Source organism: Empidonax traillii, unplaced genomic scaffold (genome assembly GCF_003031625.1).
Source record: "Empidonax traillii isolate 1590-97213 ecotype Southwest subspecies unplaced genomic scaffold, ASM303162v1 scaffold321:size1084243, whole genome shotgun sequence".
In the NCBI taxonomy this organism is placed as follows: domain Eukaryota; kingdom Metazoa; phylum Chordata; class Aves; order Passeriformes; family Tyrannidae; genus Empidonax; species Empidonax traillii.
The window spans coordinates 197,373-217,185 of record NW_020955514.1 but is presented as its reverse complement, the minus strand read 5'-3'; the positions used below and the strand labels follow the sequence as shown (position 1 = coordinate 217,185).

The window sequence follows — 19,813 nt, the reverse complement described above, 5'->3', positions numbered from 1 at the left end:
TAGGAGAGAAAACAATGCAATGGGCTGACAATCAGATCCTAAGAGACTGATCCTGACCACAAAGATTTATAGTAGTATCAAAATCATGGTTTCAGGGTGTTTTTTTTCTGTGTTTTGTTTTAAAGAACCTTTGACTATGGCAATGGGAGAGAACCCATCTTCTCATACCCATTAAAAATTCCAGCGGCACAAACCCTTCCAGTTCAGAACTTGGTAACGAGGCTCCCATGAAGCCAAATCAATATTGTTCCACACTTACCTGAAGTGCATGTCATTAAGGAGTCTTGAGATGCCACAAGTGTATCAGCTGGACAGCACCTGACAGTGATTGCTGCAGCCACTGTACTCGGAAGGTACGTGCATGTATGAGGTGGCTTAAAAAAAAGCCGGATTTCCTGATCATCTTTACCCACAGTAAATCAAATAGTTTGCACAGAAGTCTTCGTTATTTACATGTCAACTATACAAGTAGTACAAAAGAATATCTCAGTTGAGCACCAGTGCTGACTTTAGGAGTACTACCTTCAAGTCAGAGTATTAGTATTCCCTGTCACAAGTAAATTCTGATAGATGTCCACAAGTCCCCATTTTCTGGATCAGTTGTATTCAGACCACTTCTTTGTTCATGCCCTTCTTTGACATTCCAAAGAGATTAGTAATAGCAGCAGTTTTGTAAAAAGTCTGGGTATCCTGGACAGCTTTTCCAGCATCATCAGTTCAGATCTTTTTAAAAGAAAAGACCATCAAGTCCACCGATCTGGACTGTAAGGTTTTACCAAGAGTTCATTACATGGCGTTTATGTACAATTCGTGTGAGAATAAATGGTGGGAAGAGACTCAGTTTGGGTGTGCAAACAACAGCATGTCCAGCAGTGGCAGGAGTCCAGAGTTAACTCAGGGGCAGGGAGTGTCAGTGAACTAGGGCTGTCGTGTCACCTTGGTTTGGAGTAGCCATAAGGACACCGAAGCATCAGGCTGTCGTGACTAGGTAAGACATGAGTGCTGTAGTATTCAACCACACTTCCCATGTTCAAAAACATGATGTCTGAATCCAGGTAAAACTTGTCATCCTGTTGTAGAACAGAAACCAAATGTAATCACTGACAGCAAAGCTTCCAACTCAGTGTTTAAAGAGAAAAAGCCGAAACACCATCATCAGAATGAAGAAGTTCTTTCAAACATATAACTGCTTTGCAAACTAGTCAGGTACACAAATAAGTCCATATTAAACTTGGGCATTTAATATTCTATCCTTTAGGATTTGACTGGAGCTGAAATTTAGATGTGAACATTTACAGTTTCTCTTTTGCATGATACAGCAACTAGAAAGCCCAGATCTGAGTACTCAAACTCTCATCCTAGACAAGATATTTGTAAATCAGCTGATTTTCACTTTCAGGAATGGGAACAAGTTTAGACTTTAATTCCAACATATACCTACATGCACCCACATTTTATACACACACACATACAAATATAATATACATATGCACACAGAGTGCAGCAACTAACCTTCTCAAAGATTCTGTAGTTTCTCACTTTTCCTGCATGTTCATCCCATACAACCAATACCTTGAAGAAGAAAAATGCAACATATTCAGTCTATGCTACCAAGCTCTTCTAAGTCAACATATTATTGAGGAATTAATTAAAATTCAGTCTAAAAAATTAAAAAGAATCACTGACATGATAGCAATTGTCTCAGATTTTCTTGCTTTACGAAAAGAGCCCATCTAAATTGTTAAGTGCTTTATCATACAGAAGATATAGCATGTCTCAGTGAAGAAGTTTTCTGGGGGGTAGATTCAGCAATTGCAACTTACCTTTCCAGGCTTAGTAGAGGAGTTCCTAATACAGTACAATCCATTCTGCGGTCGTCCTTGAGGGCTACTAGCTTTAAATATCCTAAAAAGAATGAGCAATTACACATATTAGCATTTTCTGGCTCAGATAAGTCAAATGCCTACAGTCTTAAAATTCTTTTTTACAAATCTCTGTATCAGTTGTAATAATTCATAGTAGATCACTAAAAGAATGTCACTGTTGTAACATCCAAACCAGCAGTGCGGCACAGAAGATCTGATTTTCTGGTCCCTTCTACCTTCCTGGCAGAACAACCTTCCCCAGATGGAGCAAAATCACGTTGCATTCTTATCTACCAATTGATACACAAGCACTGAACTAACTTCCCTGAGAAGTGATTTCCATATTAAATACCTGACAAAATTATCTTTGGACTACTGCTCAGTACAGGTTTTTGTAGGGCTTTTAAGTAACTATTTTAAAAGTCACATTTTACCTTTCCACTTCGAAGGATTCAGAGGTATTAAGAAATATTGAAGCAGGCAGCCCAACCTGTAAAAAACAGGAAGAAAATAAATCACAGTGTAAGTCAACGGCAACTCAAAACATGAGCAACTTGTTATGCAAGCAAGTTACAGCCATCACTATCTGAAATCATTAATGGTGATTTAATCAATACTTTATGCTTTTTTTTCTCCTTAATATCCAGTATCAAAATCCAGAACTTATCAAGGCATTCTCAAAGAGGCTCAAAAAGAAATAAAATAAAAAAAATTACACAGCACTGTGCTTTCAGAAAGTTATTCTTTTCCTGCAATAATGTATTTAAAACAATTTCCAAAAGTATACATGAGCAAGGAAAAAAATATTCTTTGATAATGGATCATCTGCTTAATCTTACTTTTTCATACTCATCATCAGAGTCATCATTGTCAGGTTGGCTTGGCTTGGAGGGTAGTGCTGGTTTTTCAAATGAAAAGCTTCTAAAACTCTGTCCATCTGGTGGTGACCTCCTGGAAGAAAAAGAACAAAAACTGAAGGATATGTCATCAGGAAAACAGAACAAATTTACACAAAACACTGAAGGGATAGTAAAACAGAAATTTCAGTTTAGCCCCCAAATCATAGAATGGTTTGGGTTGGAAGGGGTCCTTAAGGATCATTTCATTCCAACCCTCCTTCCACTCAACCAGGTTGCCTAGAGGCCCATCCAACCCGGCTTTTGAACACTTCTATGGTCCAAAACTTCTCTGGCCAACCTGTTCCAGCAGCTCACCACCCTCACAGTAAAAAATTTATTCCTAATATCTAATCTAAACCTACACCTCCCCTCTTCCAGTGTAAAGCCTTACCCCCCGGTCTATCACTACATGCCCTTGTGAAAAATCCCTCTCCAGCTTTCCTGTAGCCCCTTTGGGTAGTGGGAGGTGCTGCAAGGTCTCCCTGGAGCCTTCTTTTCTCCAGGCTGAACAACCCCAACTCCCCCAGCCTGTCTTCCAGCCCTTGGATCGACTTAGTGGCCTCCTCTGGACCAGTTTCTACAGGCCTTTTTTTAAAAGGGAGCCCCAGAGCTGGAAGGCAAAATAATTTGAGTAATTGTAGATTAATTTAGGTAGGAAGAGACCTCTAGAGGTCATTCAGTCCAAGCTCCTGCACAAAAGAGGTCCAGCCAGATCAGTTAGCTCAGGAAGCCACGTCCAGTCAAGTTTTGAGTATCTCCAAGGACGGAGATTCCATCCCAACTTGTTTCTGGTGTTTCACCATCTGTTTCACATGGTAAAAAGTTTTTCCTAATACCTGACTGTAATTTCCCAAGTTGTGACTTCTGCTTGTTGCCTCTAATCCCAAAACACTGCAGACTCTGAGGTCTTGCTCTGTCTTGCCATACCCACCCACTAAGTAGTAGCAGGTACCACTGATCTCCCACTGATCTTCCTAAAAGTTGAATGAATCCAGTTCTCTCAGCCTCTCCTCACTTATCATGTGCTACAGCCCAAATATCTTGGTGGTCCAACATGGGACTCCCTCCAGTCTATCAGTGTCTTCCTTGTACTTTGGCTTTAAAGAGTGTATTACTTGTTCTTCAGAGCTGCTGAACGAGCCAATGGACAAAAATATTTTCATCTGCTTCACCACTGTAACTAGTTCCACATCCCTTACTAAAGCTGATCTTAATATAAAATGGAACACATTTCCTATCTCCACAGAAGCCTAAAATTGGTTTTGTAGTTCATTGAGGTCCGGACATAAAGGCTTCTTATTCACTGCAATCAAAGGCTATTAAGGCTTTGAGACACACCTGAAAATGAACTATAAAATTTTGGTGTAATTTTTTTAAAGTTTGGTTTATCTACTGTTTCTTTCTGAACTGTTTCTGCAACTAAATTCATTACAGACGTCTCAAATAAAACACAGGCAATAGAAGCACAACACTGAGGGAGAGAAGGATGGCGCAGGGAAGACAAACAGATGTCAATATGGATCTGAGAAATATGTCTATCAACTAGTTAGCTAATACACAATGGAAAAACAAAATAGTGCTTTGTGTTTTCATACTTACTGTAACTGGGGACATGAAGATTTCTCTGCTCTAGGCTTGATTCCTGGGGGCTGGTGGCTTGGCACAGGTGGCTTTGGGAGCACTGGTGGCACAAACAGTCCAGGTTTACCGTGTTCTCTTGGCACTTTGGGCTCCACTGGTTTTTCAGTGAGCTGCGACAGCTTGGGTTTATTGGCTGGGAGTGGAGGAGGAGTTCGCGGTGAAAGGTTTAAGTTTTTTAGCTTCTCACATCCTTCTGGAAGAGCAAGAACTTGGGCTGGAGGCAGAGGGTCTGGAGGCAGTGGGTGAGATTCTTTGACACATGCAGGCTTCTTGAAAACAGGCAAAGAGGGCACAGGGGGCAGCTGCTCACTCAGTCTCCGGCTGGAGGACTGAACCTTTAGGCTGGGCTCAGCTCGGCACTGCAGCTGCGGCTCTCTCGTGGTTACGAGATCCTCCAGTTTGATATCAGGTAAGCTCCTCTTGGGAGGTGGTGGGGGTGCTGGAGCAGTAGGTTTGCCAGCGTAGGAATTTGCCCTTGCTTCTGTGTAGGCAGCTTTTCTGACATGAGGAACGGGTGGAGGTGGGTATGCTGGGGGCAGGACCATATCTGTAGAAAGAAAGGATGGCACACTGAGGGGAAACACATGTATGTCAACAAGCAAGCCTTTTCACATTAATTTTTAATGTGATTTAAGGTATTTTACTGGCATCTGGTCTACACAGTACCCAAAATGCTGGATAAGCATTTAACTTTCAGCATAGTTCTGCATGTTATAGGTAGTAAACTCCTGCCATTCTTATTCAGGCATGGCTTGTGATGACTTAGCAAAGGCTTTTTGCTGTGCTAAAAATAAATTAAAAACAGACTACACTGAAAGCATTAGTCCTGCTCCAGACTGATGGAGAGATGCAGGTCATCCAGGGCAGGAGGCCTGCAAGCATGTTATGCTTTCTGTAAATGGTTACTGCTGTTACTATAAATGTCTCATCGTAAATACCTCTCAAGATTAGGTAGGTGTGCATTACTTCAGTTATTGCACCACTTGCCATGTTTTAGTTATGACCAAAGCAAAGTAATAATCCTGGCATTCCATGTGAATATTGCCTTCACTGGGGGCCTTTCATAAAGGGAATCCAAGAAATCACATACCATCTTTCACTATGTCACAAGTATCTGGCTGCAAGTAGGACTCATCCTCTTCCTCCTGATCGTAATCTGCAGATAAAAAGAAGTGTGTCATACTCTGATAAGTACTCCTGGAACCAAGAAAGAGCATCAACTACTTAGGGCTCTTTAATAAACAAATATTTTTCAGAATTTTTTTTTAAGGGAGGTAAAAAAATTAATTAATAATTTTGGCCCACCTCTTTGCTATCTAGAATAGGTGTTTCCTTAAATTTTAATGTCAGTGAAGTAAGCCATCACTTACAACAGGGGGAGAAGAAGTACACTAAACATGAAATTTGTTTCCAACTTTCAAGTTAAAATTTCTGGTGCTACAGCCTTCCTGAGAAACACCCAAATCAGATGCAGAGACACAGCTACATGGATGCATTGGCAAAACCACTTGGAAAAAATATAATCCCCAAAATTTTAACCCTAACACAGAAACATTTCTGATTTTGCAATAGGGAAGCCTAAGCAAGCCTCGTGATCCACAAACAATTAACTCTGTGCCTTGCTCTAGCAACAAAAAAAACTGCACCACAACAAATGGCTGAAGTGGTTTCAATGTTGCCTTTAACTGTAAATCAGAATAATCAAGACAAGAAAAACATGCTACTTCTAGGCAGTACTTTCTCATTGATTATAAGAGGAGTCTCAAGAACAGTATGAGAGGAATGCACTAAAAAAAGAAAAAGGTAAGAATAGAAGAACTGATTTTTATCTGATAATTTTCCTAATTTAAACTCCTAATAGGCCTCTCACCATAATTCATCTTGCATACAACACTTCCCTTTCATAAACACAGAAGGACTAAACTACAGTCCTTCCTACATGGAATGCTGCTGAGTTGGTTTTCCTCTGCTTTGCAGCAATTGAACAGGATTTCCTAACAAGACTCAGTCCTGCCTTTTTGTCCCGGTCAGGAAAAAGAGTCAGGAATTTCCTTTCAGGAAATGAGAATACTCGCTCCCATCAACCCTGCCCTTAGAAATCTGAAAGGGAAGATGAGAAAAGCCCTAGCAAAGGATTTCTGTTGAACCCTGAGGCCAGGTTTCTTACATTGGATTTTACTAATATATTTCTTGACTAGGAGGTCAGTTGCTGAAATATGTTGTGAATGCCTACCTGGAAGGCTTCCTGTCACATCCTCACTTCTAACTAACCTCCCTGAAAGGTCTGAATTTCTTGAGTTTATCTTTACTAACAGAATATCTGCTTCTGGTTTAAAACTACAACAGCTATACACCTTGTAAAAAACAAAACAAAACAAAACAAAAAACCAAAAAACAAAACAAAACAAAACAACAAAAAAAAAAACCAGTTGCAATATGGACCAGATTGCTTGGAATGGCAATAAGTCCTGCAGAATCCAGAAGAAATAATTAAACAAATAAAGAAGTCGTATTTATCAGTGTCTGATTTGTCACCTTCATTATCTGCTGAATGATGAGAATACTTGATATCGATGGGACGTTCTACTGAGCCATAGAAACTGTCTGCATCAGAACCAGAGTCACTGCAAAAGAAAAGACAGAGTCCCTTCTGTTTAGGGCTCCAGCACTGGAGAGGAATGTTGGAAAAGCAGAAGCCATCTGTTCCTAGTTCCCAATTAACAGTCTTATATGTTGCTGCTGTCTTTTAAAAAGATTGTTTTACACAAAGCTGACATTTAAAGTTGTCTTAGTAAAGAGATTTATTTTTGTCTTGGTGTTCTTTAAGGTACAAATTAGGAAGGGCCTTCCTTCTTGGGTCTTACTGCACCTGTTCTTATTTAACAGCAAGTTATTTGCAGGTGCAAAAAGCCTAAACCACCACTGTCAAGAGCTAGTGTGAAAGGGATAAAAAACTAATAAAGATTAGGGGTTTATACCTGAATTCTGTTATTGTTTCTTTCTTCTCATGGTAGTGATCAATTTCTCTCCTCAAGGACAGCATCCAATTCTAAATAAAAATAAAAACACAACATTCAACACCTCCACGTTTAAATCACTGAATACAGACATATCTGTCCTCTGTAACCACAGAGTAACTGTGCAGGGAACAAACACTGAAATAGTATTTATCCATGACTTTATACTGAAAAGACTCGTCAGTCAAATGTTTTGACTGCCTAAAACGCTGTAAGAACGTACTGAAATATTAAATTTTCAGTTTTCAAGTTTCAAGCTATTATTTCCAAAGCCAGATACCTATTCATAGTATGTTTATGGGCAAGAGATTTCACTGAACAGTTTTCATACTTTATCAAAGGTTTAACATATAAATATTTATTCCTTGGCTAAGAATAAATATGGAATATTTATGGAATATAGAGAAACATATTCCATCTAGTATGACACTTACAGCCATTCCCCAAACTACAAGTTGAACTAACACCAACTTAGTAGTTAAAACTTCAGACATGACTTTCAGAGGAGCCCAAAGAACTAGGTATACAAATTTCAGTGACAGCTGCATTTCCAGTTCCTTTAGATTTTAGGGAAGTCCAAGGTTCGCTTTCCGCTTCAAGGAAAATTATACTGCAAAAGAAGAAGAAAGTTACCTTTCTTTCATCTTCAGAAGAAGCTGAAAAAAACCACGTCCTGTGCTTCTTGCTTATGTGAACTAACTTGAAAGGAAACACATTACTTGATGTTGTCTCCTCAGCTGCCCGCATAACCCTGAGAAACACAACAACCGACACAGAAACGCCTTAATCTATAAAGTTACTGCTGCTGAGCAGGTCAGAAAGCTCTGACAGAGAACAGTTCTACTGGCCAGTTTTGCCTGATGAAAAATAACCCCCCGAGCCCAGGAAAACACCCCAGAAATCCCCATATGTGCATTGGTGGTACTTCTCCATTTAAGTGGTAGAAAGGACAATGCAAGAGCTCTGACAGGAGGAAGGGCACTCATCCAACCACCAGCCAGGATTACTGAATAGATGCTTTGACGTGTTCAGGAGTTTTAATGAACTGCATTAATTCACAAGTGTCACACACAGTAAGAAGTATTTAGGGTGCTTGTGGTCCTACTTTCAGAAAGGCACTATTTCAGAGGAGAAATCAAAACATATGCTTCCCATGAAATAAAAGGAAAATTAGGAAAACTAATATTAAAAGTTAACTTAATTTTGCCACTTTTCCCTTATAAACAGTTTCTTGCACTTTTTTTACTATTTTAAAACAAGCATAACTCAATCTCTTTCTTTTTTTGTGTGTATAAGGAATTTCCTCATTTGAGATTCCTCTGGGGGGAAAAAAAATAAAAACCCTTTATGCAACTACCCAGTCTAACAATTCTTTCATTTCAAATTCCTTTTCAGTAATCTTTCTCTGTGTGCATGATACTGAGGCCTGGTCCCTATTCCAGCCAAGGTTGCTAGAATGTAGATACATAAAAGGCAATAAACACAGTCTCTAGCATTTACAAATCCCATGGCGTTTTCCACATTAATGTGGGTTACAGAAGCTACTGTCGTGATCACGTTACACCATGAGTTTCTTCTGCAAATTAACCTTGAATTTTTAATTAGCTACAATCTTTACAACTGCATTCCCCTAAAATATGCCTTTGTTGTGCTCAGTTAGAAAAGCTCTCATAATCTAAGAAAAGATAATTCCTTATTCCAAAAGTCTGAGAACATGATGCAGTACAATAATAACATATACCAATGCAATAAAATCGCACTGATATTTCTTTGCATTCCCTCTCTTATTAAACTTTTCTTAGCAATTTCCTAATGTTGAATTGGACTTGCATTAGTAGGCCTTGTAGATGTGGTGCACTCAGACTCTGACAGGACTGGCTAACCTGAAAGCCATGTGCCTTCCACTTACAAAGCAAATATTAAGATTTAAAACATGTAGCAAAACAAGTCAGACATCTTGCCCATGCATTCTCTTATTTATCACTCTGTAGTTCAAACACTTTTGACACTAGAGCTGCTGAACCAGTAACTCCATAAATTTTCCCTTCTGGTTTTGCGATGATCATTGAAATCCCTACAGAACAAAGATCACTTGTCTGAAAGAATCCACATCTATCTGCACAAGCATGAAGTCAATGACAAGAGCGAGCCCATTGCAACTCAAACAGCTTTACTGGTCAAATTACAGGACGTGAAGGCTGTCCACTTGCCAGGCACTGGAAATGTCATACACACAATTTGAAAGGAATACTTCCCTTGGAATCTAAGATCAATGCTTAACCCAAAGAACAGATGTAGCTGTGTTTAACTTGGTTGGAAATGAAGCCTGGAGTCTCTTGCATTAAGTACAAGGAGTTTGGGTGTTCAACAAGTTTTTGGCACTCACCTGTTGTAACCTTTCAAAGAAAAGGCACCCTGGGGAGATGCAGATGTGCTGCTTTTAAAATAGTAGATACATCCCTCGTGGATAATCACAAATCTCAGTGGCCCTGAAAAGATAAAAAGTGAGCAAAATAAGATTCCAAAGGCAGTACAATAACTATAACTTGGCTAAAATTATTGTTTAAGATTTCACTGATGTTATTAATCATTATAAATGAGCACTAACTAGTTAAGTGACAGCTTGCTGATGATCAGTCACATGGTAAAACTGTCCATTCACAAAGTTTCAGGAGCATTTCATTCCTTCATTTGAGAGGGAGCTGATCTGAAAATTTCAAAAGAAGCCTCAGACTGCAGGTCTGACCTCCACTCGTGCTCCTTTACTAGCAGAATAAACAACAGCAGGAAGGTAGCTATAGCTACAAATACTTATTTACATCCATCCCAAAACCATGATGGTATCTCTTCTTTCACCTTAAGTATATAATGCTGCCAATAAAATGATGTTCTATTTTCTTTCTTTGAAAGGGGCCAAGACTCCTTCCTATATCAAAGGCAGTAATCTTTGTCCTTAACTATATATGTATAGTTTCAACATAAACAGGAATAGCACATGAACAGCAAATAAATAAAGCCAAAACCTGAAGTTTTCTCCATGTAAACAGACTCTGATTTCAGAAGAAATTACTGGTTTTAAGTACAGCCCAATGCTGGCAGCGAGAAAATTTCCATTTCACAACAGCAACAGGAGTTGGGATATTTTTCCAGTACAGATTAACCAACTGGAAAAAAAAAAAAAGCTGAATACTAATTTCTTTTAGAAAAGAGTATTTGAAATTGATACATATCCTAGGAATCTGTTTGTCTTGAAAAATCTCACTTGTGAAGGATTTGACAAGAAATTTAAACAAGCAAAATAAAATAAACCACAACATTTGTTATTTAAGATTTAAAGTTCCAAAACAATGAAAGCAAAAATCTTTCAGTAGGGGTCTTTCACACATATATTCCAGCACAAAGTAAGTGGAAGAACAGTCTCAGTAGTCTGCTATCATGATACGTGTTAGTGGCCCCAGAGGCAGGCATTTTAAACACTTAATTTAGTTAATAATTTGACTTACACTTCAAGATCTGCAGCTGGGTGCCTCCTTTTTTATGAAGATACCCCGACTTGGTCACTCCTCCAGGCATTGTCAGAAGGTTTTGTGCTCCGATTGCCTTCATTGGGACAGGCCAGACGTGCTCCTGCGAGGCCATCATCCTGCAATTCCGAATGGTTAAAGACAACTTAGAACACAGATTTTACTCCAAAGAGTACTGAGAAACAAAGCTCGTTTCCTTAAACAAGCTTTCCAAACAACACTCAAGAATGTAGCACAGACGGGTGTTCAGAGATTCCAGGAACCTCACAATGTATAAAAAACCGTGGTGCAAAAAGCCCCGACTTATTTTTGTCCAGCTCTCAGGAGTGATTGACAGTGGTTGAAACAGTGGAAGAGTGCTTAGTAAGTGTTATTTAAGTATTTCTGTGTTAAAAATGCTCCAGATAACACTGCCAGACTTAATCAGGCAGGTGACCAGAAAGAAAATTGGTTTCTTCTCCCAGTGCTACACCACACATGTAAATACAACGTCATTTTCTGTACAGTGAGGGAATCAAGTCCAAGTTTAATAACTGAAGTATCTAATACTACCTACTCCTGATATGTACATGTTTTACTCTGAATGGAAGGATTAGCACATAATCTCACACCAGATATTATATGCCACAGTACCCAGAGCAAGTGAAGCTCATCTCAGATTGCTGCAGGCTTCCATTTCATTTATCTACCAATTATTAATGCCATGCCCCACCAAGCTCCTTTGCAGTTACCACTCTTTCTGCTGTCATCTTAAACCAAAAAGATTAGTTTCTTAGGCAGTAGCTTTTTCAGATATATAAGTTTGAGCCCTCTCTTTCTTCAAATGGTGACAGAACTAGGCTAAAAATCCTCCTGTGTAATAGGGAAAAGAAATCATGCATGGACTGAATGGGAATTTTGACCTAGACATAAAAGGGTCTGTTATCCTCAGGTGTAGGGCTAGAGACCTTTGCTGGTAAAAGGCAAACTGATGAAGTTCCAGTTAATTAATTTCTGATCAAGGAATGATGGTTTAGAACTGATAAGCTTTCAGTGGAGGACTGAGATGTAATGGATCTTGTTTGCTTCTCCTTTACCCAAAAGGGACAGTAAGGGAGGTCAACAGTGAGGCTCAGCACAGAATCCAAGAGCCTCAGCACAACTCTCTGCCCAGGCACTTTCCCCTCCAGCCTAAGATGGCAACTGGAAGTTCCTAAACTGAAAAGAACAAGGAAGTGTTGCAGCTTTGTTGAGGGATTAAGTGCAACAGCAGAGTACATATCCACTGAGTATGTGTTAGGAAAAAGAGAAATGCACGTCAATAGATCTTTCAGTGGATCAGCTCAGGATTCAGATCTAACTGCTTGTCCCTGTTGATGATGTGTGTGTGGAAAAGAGTGGAAATTCCTAGCAATTTCTACCAGGAGAGTTTAAACTAAATTCATTTCTTTAGGCAGCCTAAAAATCTCAATCACAAAAATTAGGTTTTGGTCCCCAGTGTCATGAGGCAGGTACAACCAGAGGAGGGAGGATCCAAGGCCCCAGAATGGCTCTCACAGCAGACACATCCAGGCACCATGGTTTCCCAATTTTCCCCATCACTCCCCTCCTCACCAAAAGCTAAGTTACTTTTGTTGTGTTCAGCTGTATCCTTCCTTCTGCTGCTTCCTCTGTGCTCTTATTAAATGACTGAGATCTTTCCAAGTTGAGTTGTTCCTTCCTCTTCCTCCCCCACAGTGAAATGTCCAGCACCAGCACTGTATTTAACAGGTCCAAGAAGGGACTACTCATGTACTTAAAGTTTTTAAGAATAATAGTAAAAAAAAGAATAGTAGCAGAGGTTAACACACCCTTCCCCTTCCTAAATCCTTCAATTTGTTCCTCCACACCTTGCAGAAAAGCCTGAGGGAAAGGGAGAGTGTTACCCAGCTGGCTGCAAACACTGCAGTACTACTGAGAGTAATTTCCTTGAAATAAGGAATGCAAAGGTAAGTCCTGGGCTAAATTCAATGTTCAAACATCAGAAATTAATTTGTGATTAAGTTATTTCAGTCTGTTTCTAGTTCTGCTCAGAGAAAAGATTAAGTAAAATTGGACTCTCTTCATTCAGTTAAATATACTCTGATGCCACTTTTCTTGAACTAACCCTAACTTTAGCCTCAATGCCATCCAACAGCTTCCAGTTCATCATGGGGCTTGAAATCCTGCGTGCCTTTACTACAAAGAACAGAACAAGAAAGGACTGAAGCATGTAGAGTATGGTGTAAAACTGTTTCAGTGTTGGGTACTAAGGTTGAAAAGCTATCAGAAGAGGCAGTTAATATTTCAGAGAGGTTACCCGAAACAATCAGGAAGCTGAAATTTCTAGGAAGCCAAAGGCAAACACTGGGAACAAGTGTATGACACCCTAGGTAAATACAGAAAGCAGAAATATTTATCTAGGTCATGATGGCCTTCTGTATGGGAGTACACCAGTCAGACTACTCACTAAAGCATGCCTGGATGGACATTTTCTTCCCCACTTGAAAAGCCAAAATTTCAGGAAAAAAATTTTAAAAAGAAGCAGAGGAGTGAGCAGAGGGGAAAAAAAAGAAATCCTTTTCCATAGTGTGATGATTACAGGATTTAACTGAGGGGAAAGGACAGCCGAGTATCAGGTTCTGCTTCCTCTATTCACATTCATTTCTCTTCTTTTGCTCTCTATTCTCTGTAAGGAGAACGATCCTTACAGAGAATAGAGAGCAAAACTTAGAACTTCCCCAGCCCAGCTAATTGAATAAGAGGAGACATGGCTGAACCCCAGGCAACCAAGCACATATTACTTGAGCTAAAGAGCCCACCTAAGGTACCAGGCTTTTCAAGAGATTTAGAGGCTGTTAAGCCTATTATCTGGATTTCAATGTGGCTTAGAGCTCTCCCCATCATATCTGTAGCTCCTCAAGCACTTTCATTTGCTGGCACATTGCAGACACTTAGGGAGGACTTTGGCATTCTGATTTGAAATCTTTGAGTTAGGCTACTAAAATCCATTTAAGTATTTGGAATCTAGTCCCAGGCAGATCTGTCTTCTTTTCCTGACTGCAGAAAACAACTCTGTAAGGACAAATGTTGCTATTTTGCATCATAGCTGTCAAAATTATGTAACTTCAGGATCTTTATTGCAGGGGTGAGAGACAAGAAGGAAAAACGGAAGCTCTTAAAGATTTTTCTGGTCTTAGCATCTACAGTATAGTTGCTTTTAGCTCACTGAATTGGTTCCTTCCATTCTTGATATTCCTCTTACAGTTTTTAAAATGCATTACCTGAAGAACAGTTTGATGTTGCATTACCAGGAATGCACAATAGCAAGCACTGAAGTCCCTGCAGAGCCTGTTAACTTTGGCATCACTGAGAACAGAAAGATATTTCCAAGCTGTTTCTGATGCAACTATATTCTTGCACTACAAGCCAAAAGACCCCAGTACACATTTTCACTCCTGGTGCATTGGCAGAGTCTCTTCCAAGGAGCTGACAAGGAAGTCACCAGGAAGGGCCCCCAATGAGCAGCCAGAGCCAAGACAAAGCTCTCTCTGACACTGGTCCTCTGCTACAAACAGAAGGCAACATCACCCATGCAGTATTTGGTGAAAGCTTCTAGTAATAGCTACAGATCTTCTTCTTCCCACTCACCAAGGAACCAGATGCATCCACGTCTGTGAGGCAATTTTAACCTATCCTCTCAGTTAGAGTTGCTAGATTGGAGGGTAGGGCATAATTTTACTGCCTAAAAGTCCTTCCAAGAGTAAAAGTAAAATTCTGCCACATTAAAATCTGGATTATATTATGGAAGAGCACTTACCCCTCTTGGCCTTAAGAGCTACTGGCATTTAGCCCAGTTAAAGCCAGTACAAGCTGATTCAATTAAGGATTGCATCCTGGAAAACCCACAAGTCCTCAGTTCTTGCTTAACTTCAGCAGAACATATGGCAGATATGATCATCTCCACATCTTGCAGTATACAGGCGTAAAAAAACATTACCCTCATCTCTGAAACTACAGCTGCCAAAAGCTGTATTAAAAGTTTTCACTTGTTATAATAATATTTATGGTTGGTCCTGGAACCCACTTTGGTCATGCTGAAAAAAATAAAAGACAGCCTCCAAAGCTGCAGTACAAACATTAAACCTGAAGTTTTAAAAACTACCTCTATGCCAATTGTGCCTGAGAACTTCTAAAACTCTGTAATATCTCATAATCTCTAGTCTATAAACTCTATTTTGAAAGTAAAACCTAACAAAGCCCAATGCTAGTGTCCTTCTGAATATATAACTTACATACATCATGACATATATAACCCATAACTTATAGAAATGAATGTATTCCTCATATCTTGCAGAGGGAGACTGAAGTCTCTGCTAAAGGCTTTACCAAAAAAAGAGGCAGCACTGCATACTGCAAAACTGTAAAATGAAAGTTTCCCCTAAGTGCTCTCATCCATTCTGAGCAAAAACGAGTTCTCTGATTCAACCATCTAAACATTCACCAGCTGTTCTCAAAGATGCTTTCTGCAGGATTTTCAGGTCTCTTGTCCACTTATTCCCCAGGACTTCTGAAATACTCTTCCATATCTCTCCTACTTTTCTGGCTACACATTCCATTTCTTAATACTTAACAGCCCCTTTCACAATAGTTTCTCAGAAAGATTAATGGCACCGGACAAACACTCTGAAGTCAAATAAATCTTACAAGACAAAGGGAACAGAGAACCAAGCCTGACCGAGATACACTGTTGTATGTAAGTTTACTCTGTTTAACTTGCTTCAACTTGCTTTTGTTTTCTGGTGAAAGTTTTCAACCAACACCCACCTCATCTCTTCCCCCTCCAATTATTTATCCTTTAATTTTCTGCACGAGTTAAAAGTATTTTACCCCAGAGACCATATTCTCCTCTTAGTTGCAGCCTGCTCTCTACCTTAAAGAGAAAAGATGACAGAAATACAAGCCCCCAAAGAGCACTAACCTGGTGACCTTGCCCGATCGACACATAGTTTTCCTGCTGGCAGTTTCCCCGAATGATTGTTTCCTTTGTGATGACAAAGCCATTAAGAACTTGTGACCCCTCTCAGGCATGACAGGAACATCCCTGCGCTTCTCCCTGCCGTGGGTACTGCCAGGTTGAACGTGCCGGCGAAGCTGCCGAACAGTCCACACAGAAGGGAAAGAAACTCTGCCCCGACCGCTTGTGCATCTGCACTGAGCTGCGGCCAAAAGTGACGCCGAGGCAGTGACTTGTTTCCTTTGCTACTTCCTGTTCCCCCCCTTGTCAGTGGGCAGCACTATCTTTGTCAGATTTCCCGGCTTCCCAGAGAGGTTGTAAATCAATTCCTGCAGACCTCAAGCCTCTGCCAGACATCGAGCTAGAAAGCAGAGGGGATTTTCCAGCGCTCACTTTCTTCCTGCTCACCTTTCAATCTTTCCTACGGGAGAAAAAGAAAGTCGTCCTCTTCCCTTACAGTGTTTTCAGGCTCTCCCAGTAGCACAGGCACAGGTCAGAAACGCTGCCTGTGCTTCTGAAGAGCTTGTGCCTCAGGTACCTGCAGTGCACCACAGAACCACCATGAGTATTTCATGTTTTCTCCTCCATAGCTGGAGCTTGTTCCTTCCCTCTTTGACCCAAGAAAAATTATAATAGCCGTTTTTAAAGACTCTGAAGCATAGATGTGCTTTAGAGCAAGTCTTGCCCGCACATTTGATGCTACCCAAACCACAGAAGAGAATAAAATTCAAATTCAAGAGGCTCATAATGCACAATTCTACAGGATGAATATCACCAACTGATGATAAATAAATGCCATTGTTTTACACTTATTTTCATATGGAGCTCTAAAAAGGATTCAAGTGTTTTACTGATTTGTCTAGAATCGGACAACATCACAGGCTGGAAAGTTCAAATAAGACAAAACCAACTAGCAAGTTTCTGAAGGATGGACAAAACACGTAAGTAGGTTAAGCAAAGTTTACTTCATGTGTTTTTGGGGAAAGGGATGTGAATCTGTACCCTAAAACAGGCGGAAGAAGAAGTCTCTATACAACACTATCTCTTTCTGTAAACTACCCAACAGTCAAAGCACAAAAGATAGTAACATTTCAGGTACTGGTCATGGCTGCATCAGCTAGAAAAGCAGTTCTCTCACCACAGGGCACCCATCTGCGCTCCTTGCACAGTCAGGCTCTATAGGAAGGGGAAGCAAACCATAAATACCACACATCTATTGCCAGCCAAAGGATCAGCACATCAACACAAAATCCCAATGCTCTTCAATAAGGATCAATACCCAGTTGTCTTGGTGGCTTAACTAACAGATTTTTCACACAGGAGATACTTAATAGAGGACTCCAGCTCAGCAGCTTGTGAATTGAATTCACTTGCCTTATTTGCTGCAATATCAATTACCCATTTAGACTTTACTTATTAACACACACTGCTTTAAAGTAATTTTTCCTCTCTAAGTTCTCTATCAAAACATACCCTTCCAGGCTTGCATTAGCATCTTTACAAGCTTTATCTCTGCCTCAATAACAAAACTGCAATCAAAATTACAGCATCTGTGTGTATGTAACACTGGAAAAAAACTTCAGTTCCTCTTTCCCTTTTCTGGTGTGACACACCTAAGTCTTGGATTTCCCCTCCAAACTCTACAACTTACAGTACCATGCTCTTTGGCCTCAATAAATTAAGTCTCCTTTATCCAACACATGTTCCTGACATGCTGCTTTTCCACTCTGACCTTTCTGATGCTGTCCTCTCCCTTTCCTCACTTCAGCATTCAAATGCAGCAGGACTTCTCATTTCAAGTTCCAAGATCCCATTTCCACTTTTCCGGTGATTTCCAACACTATCAAGATGGTCCCAGAGTCAAAACAGAAACCCTTTCACACACACAGGCTGGTGTTCCACCAAGGGACGGCACAAATTTAGATGTTTCACAGTTCAGGAGCGAAAATTCAGCTTAATTTCTAGACCAAACAGCCATCAGAAGGATTGCGTATCAAAATTGCAAATAAGGAGCCCGAAAAGACATGAAAGCTTTATGGATTTGATTGACACATGTGTCAGGGAAATGAAAGAGTATTAAGTATGTCCTTCTTCACAAAGCAAAATTTTGTCATGCGTGGACCTTTGGTGTTTGGTTTTCAGCCCACTAACCTTCATTTGTCCCCACAAAAATTAGTGGTGAGGAGCAGCCTTGCACCAAGCTAGCCTAGGGAGAATCCCACTCCAAAGGAGCTACTTCACTTCCTTAACATCATAAGACAGCCATCACTCAGATAGCCTTAAAAGGAAGAACAAAACCATCTGGAACCAGCATTTGGATTGCATTCCAGCAGGGCCAGTGTCCGAGGAAGGCAGCCAACCCTCTCTGCCATTGTTGGGAACAGCTCTTGCTGGCAGAATCCTACTTGTCATTAGTTAATGGAACACAAGAGCACTAAAATACCAGTATAAGTTCCCCCGTCTCGCTGCAGGGCTGAGCTGTCTCTGCAGCAAGAGCTTCCTCTTGCTGACGAATTTACAGGAAACTGCAAGAATGGACTGCAAATAAAAGCAGTGCAAGAAGAGCACAGTAACAGGCGAGGCAAGAAAATTTAAAAAGTGACAAAAAAAACGTTAATATAGCATGAACACCACTTTCTGCAGCAAGAGGTCAGCTCAGTAGTCATGTTCTACTGAGAATAATGTAAGGTTCACATATTATATATTTCCATAAAAGTCTACAGTATGGTAGGGCATTAAGGATGGCCACATTCTGTTAATCCTTCACTGACTTTCATAAGCTTGGATCAGGAGTGGATTGTTAGAAGTCTTATTATTTTATTAATTCTAGCAAACTAGTTTAGTCCCAAGTAGATTACAGTGGAAACATCCACTGTACTGAGAGGTGACACATTTGCCAACTGTCTGCTTCCCAAGGGTAGATTGTAAAAGAGCAAGTGCAAATTACCCGCCTGAACCCTTCATTTATTAAGTAAGGCAATCCTGGGAAAATACAAATAACCACACATCAGAATTACTTCTGCTGGGTGAACTGCAGCACTATCACACAAAAACCAATAAATCTGCAACAAAGGGCAGAAATGAGGCCAGAACTTCCAAAAATCCTCTTTCAATGCCAAAAGAATTCCTATTCTTTCAACTTCAACTATCATTCCTTCCTTCAGCTTACTTGAGAAGAGCTGAAGAAGTCCTAAAAATATTTCTACTTATTTATTATGTGTAGTTAAAAAGGTAGATGAAGTCTTGACAATATATGTATTCAATCTAAAACCAAGAAACATTTCAGATCAAAAAAGCTTCTGAATTGCTACTCATACCCCTCTGGCTCTTGAACTCTGGACATCTATAGACATATTGTTGGCTTGGAACTTCAAAATGGGCCAGCCAGCACTGCTCTGCAATCAGTAAGCCATACCTCAGAGAAAGAGCCTATCAATGTTAAAACAAAGTTGGAACTTTTAGTGATTGTGTCACCGAAGAGCTTGGCACATGCTCCAGAAGATGATATCATGACTTTGGAATACGTCTGTAAACCAATGTACAGTCACAAAGTATTTGCAGTATATGCATAGTTTCAAAAAAACCACAAAAACTAAGACTGCACAGGTGGAAGACAAGAACCTTCTGCAAACTCTCAGTATAAGAACGTTATCATTTAACAGATTCTCTTGCACCAGCTAACCTTGAAAAATAATGCAAGATTTTATAATAATGTATTGTAGGGTCCCTCACTACCAGGAAGATATTGAGATGCTGGAGCATGTCCTGAGAAGGACAATGAGGCTGGTGAAGGGTTTGGAGCACAAGTCCTATGAGGAGCATCTGAGGAAGCTGGGACTGTTTACCCCAGAGA

The 19,813-nt window shown here is 40.1% G+C and overlaps 1 protein-coding gene across 7 annotated transcripts in view; it reads right to left on the bottom strand.

Annotated features, from left to right (window-relative positions):
• Positions 1-291: 291 nt before the first annotated feature.
• SH3BP2 (SH3 domain binding protein 2) overlaps positions 292-19,813 on the bottom strand; it is a 35,129-nt gene continuing 15,607 nt past the window's right edge. For 5 of the 7 annotated variants that reach the window (XM_027891426.1, XM_027891427.1, XM_027891429.1 and 2 more), the window contains exons 2-13: positions 10,926-11,065; positions 9,809-9,911; positions 8,056-8,173; positions 7,384-7,454; positions 6,941-7,029; positions 5,496-5,561; positions 4,364-4,952; positions 2,705-2,816; positions 2,300-2,355; positions 1,824-1,905; positions 1,513-1,572; positions 292-1,070 (exon numbers count right to left, since the gene is read on the bottom strand). In XM_027891426.1, coding sequence (XP_027747227.1) covers positions 933-1,070; positions 1,513-1,572; positions 1,824-1,905; positions 2,300-2,355; positions 2,705-2,816; positions 4,364-4,952; positions 5,496-5,561; positions 6,941-7,029; positions 7,384-7,454; positions 8,056-8,173; positions 9,809-9,911; positions 10,926-11,064 — 1,623 coding nt within the window. In that variant the 5' untranslated portion in view covers position 11,065 and the 3' untranslated portion in view covers positions 292-932. Of the gene's footprint in view, positions 1,071-1,512; positions 1,573-1,823; positions 1,906-2,299; positions 2,356-2,704; positions 2,817-4,363; positions 4,953-5,495; positions 5,562-6,940; positions 7,030-7,383; positions 7,455-8,055; positions 8,174-9,808; positions 9,912-10,925; positions 11,066-15,924; positions 16,152-19,813 lie in introns of those variants that run through there. The other 2 variants (XM_027891424.1, XM_027891423.1) reach the window with 2 other exon arrangements.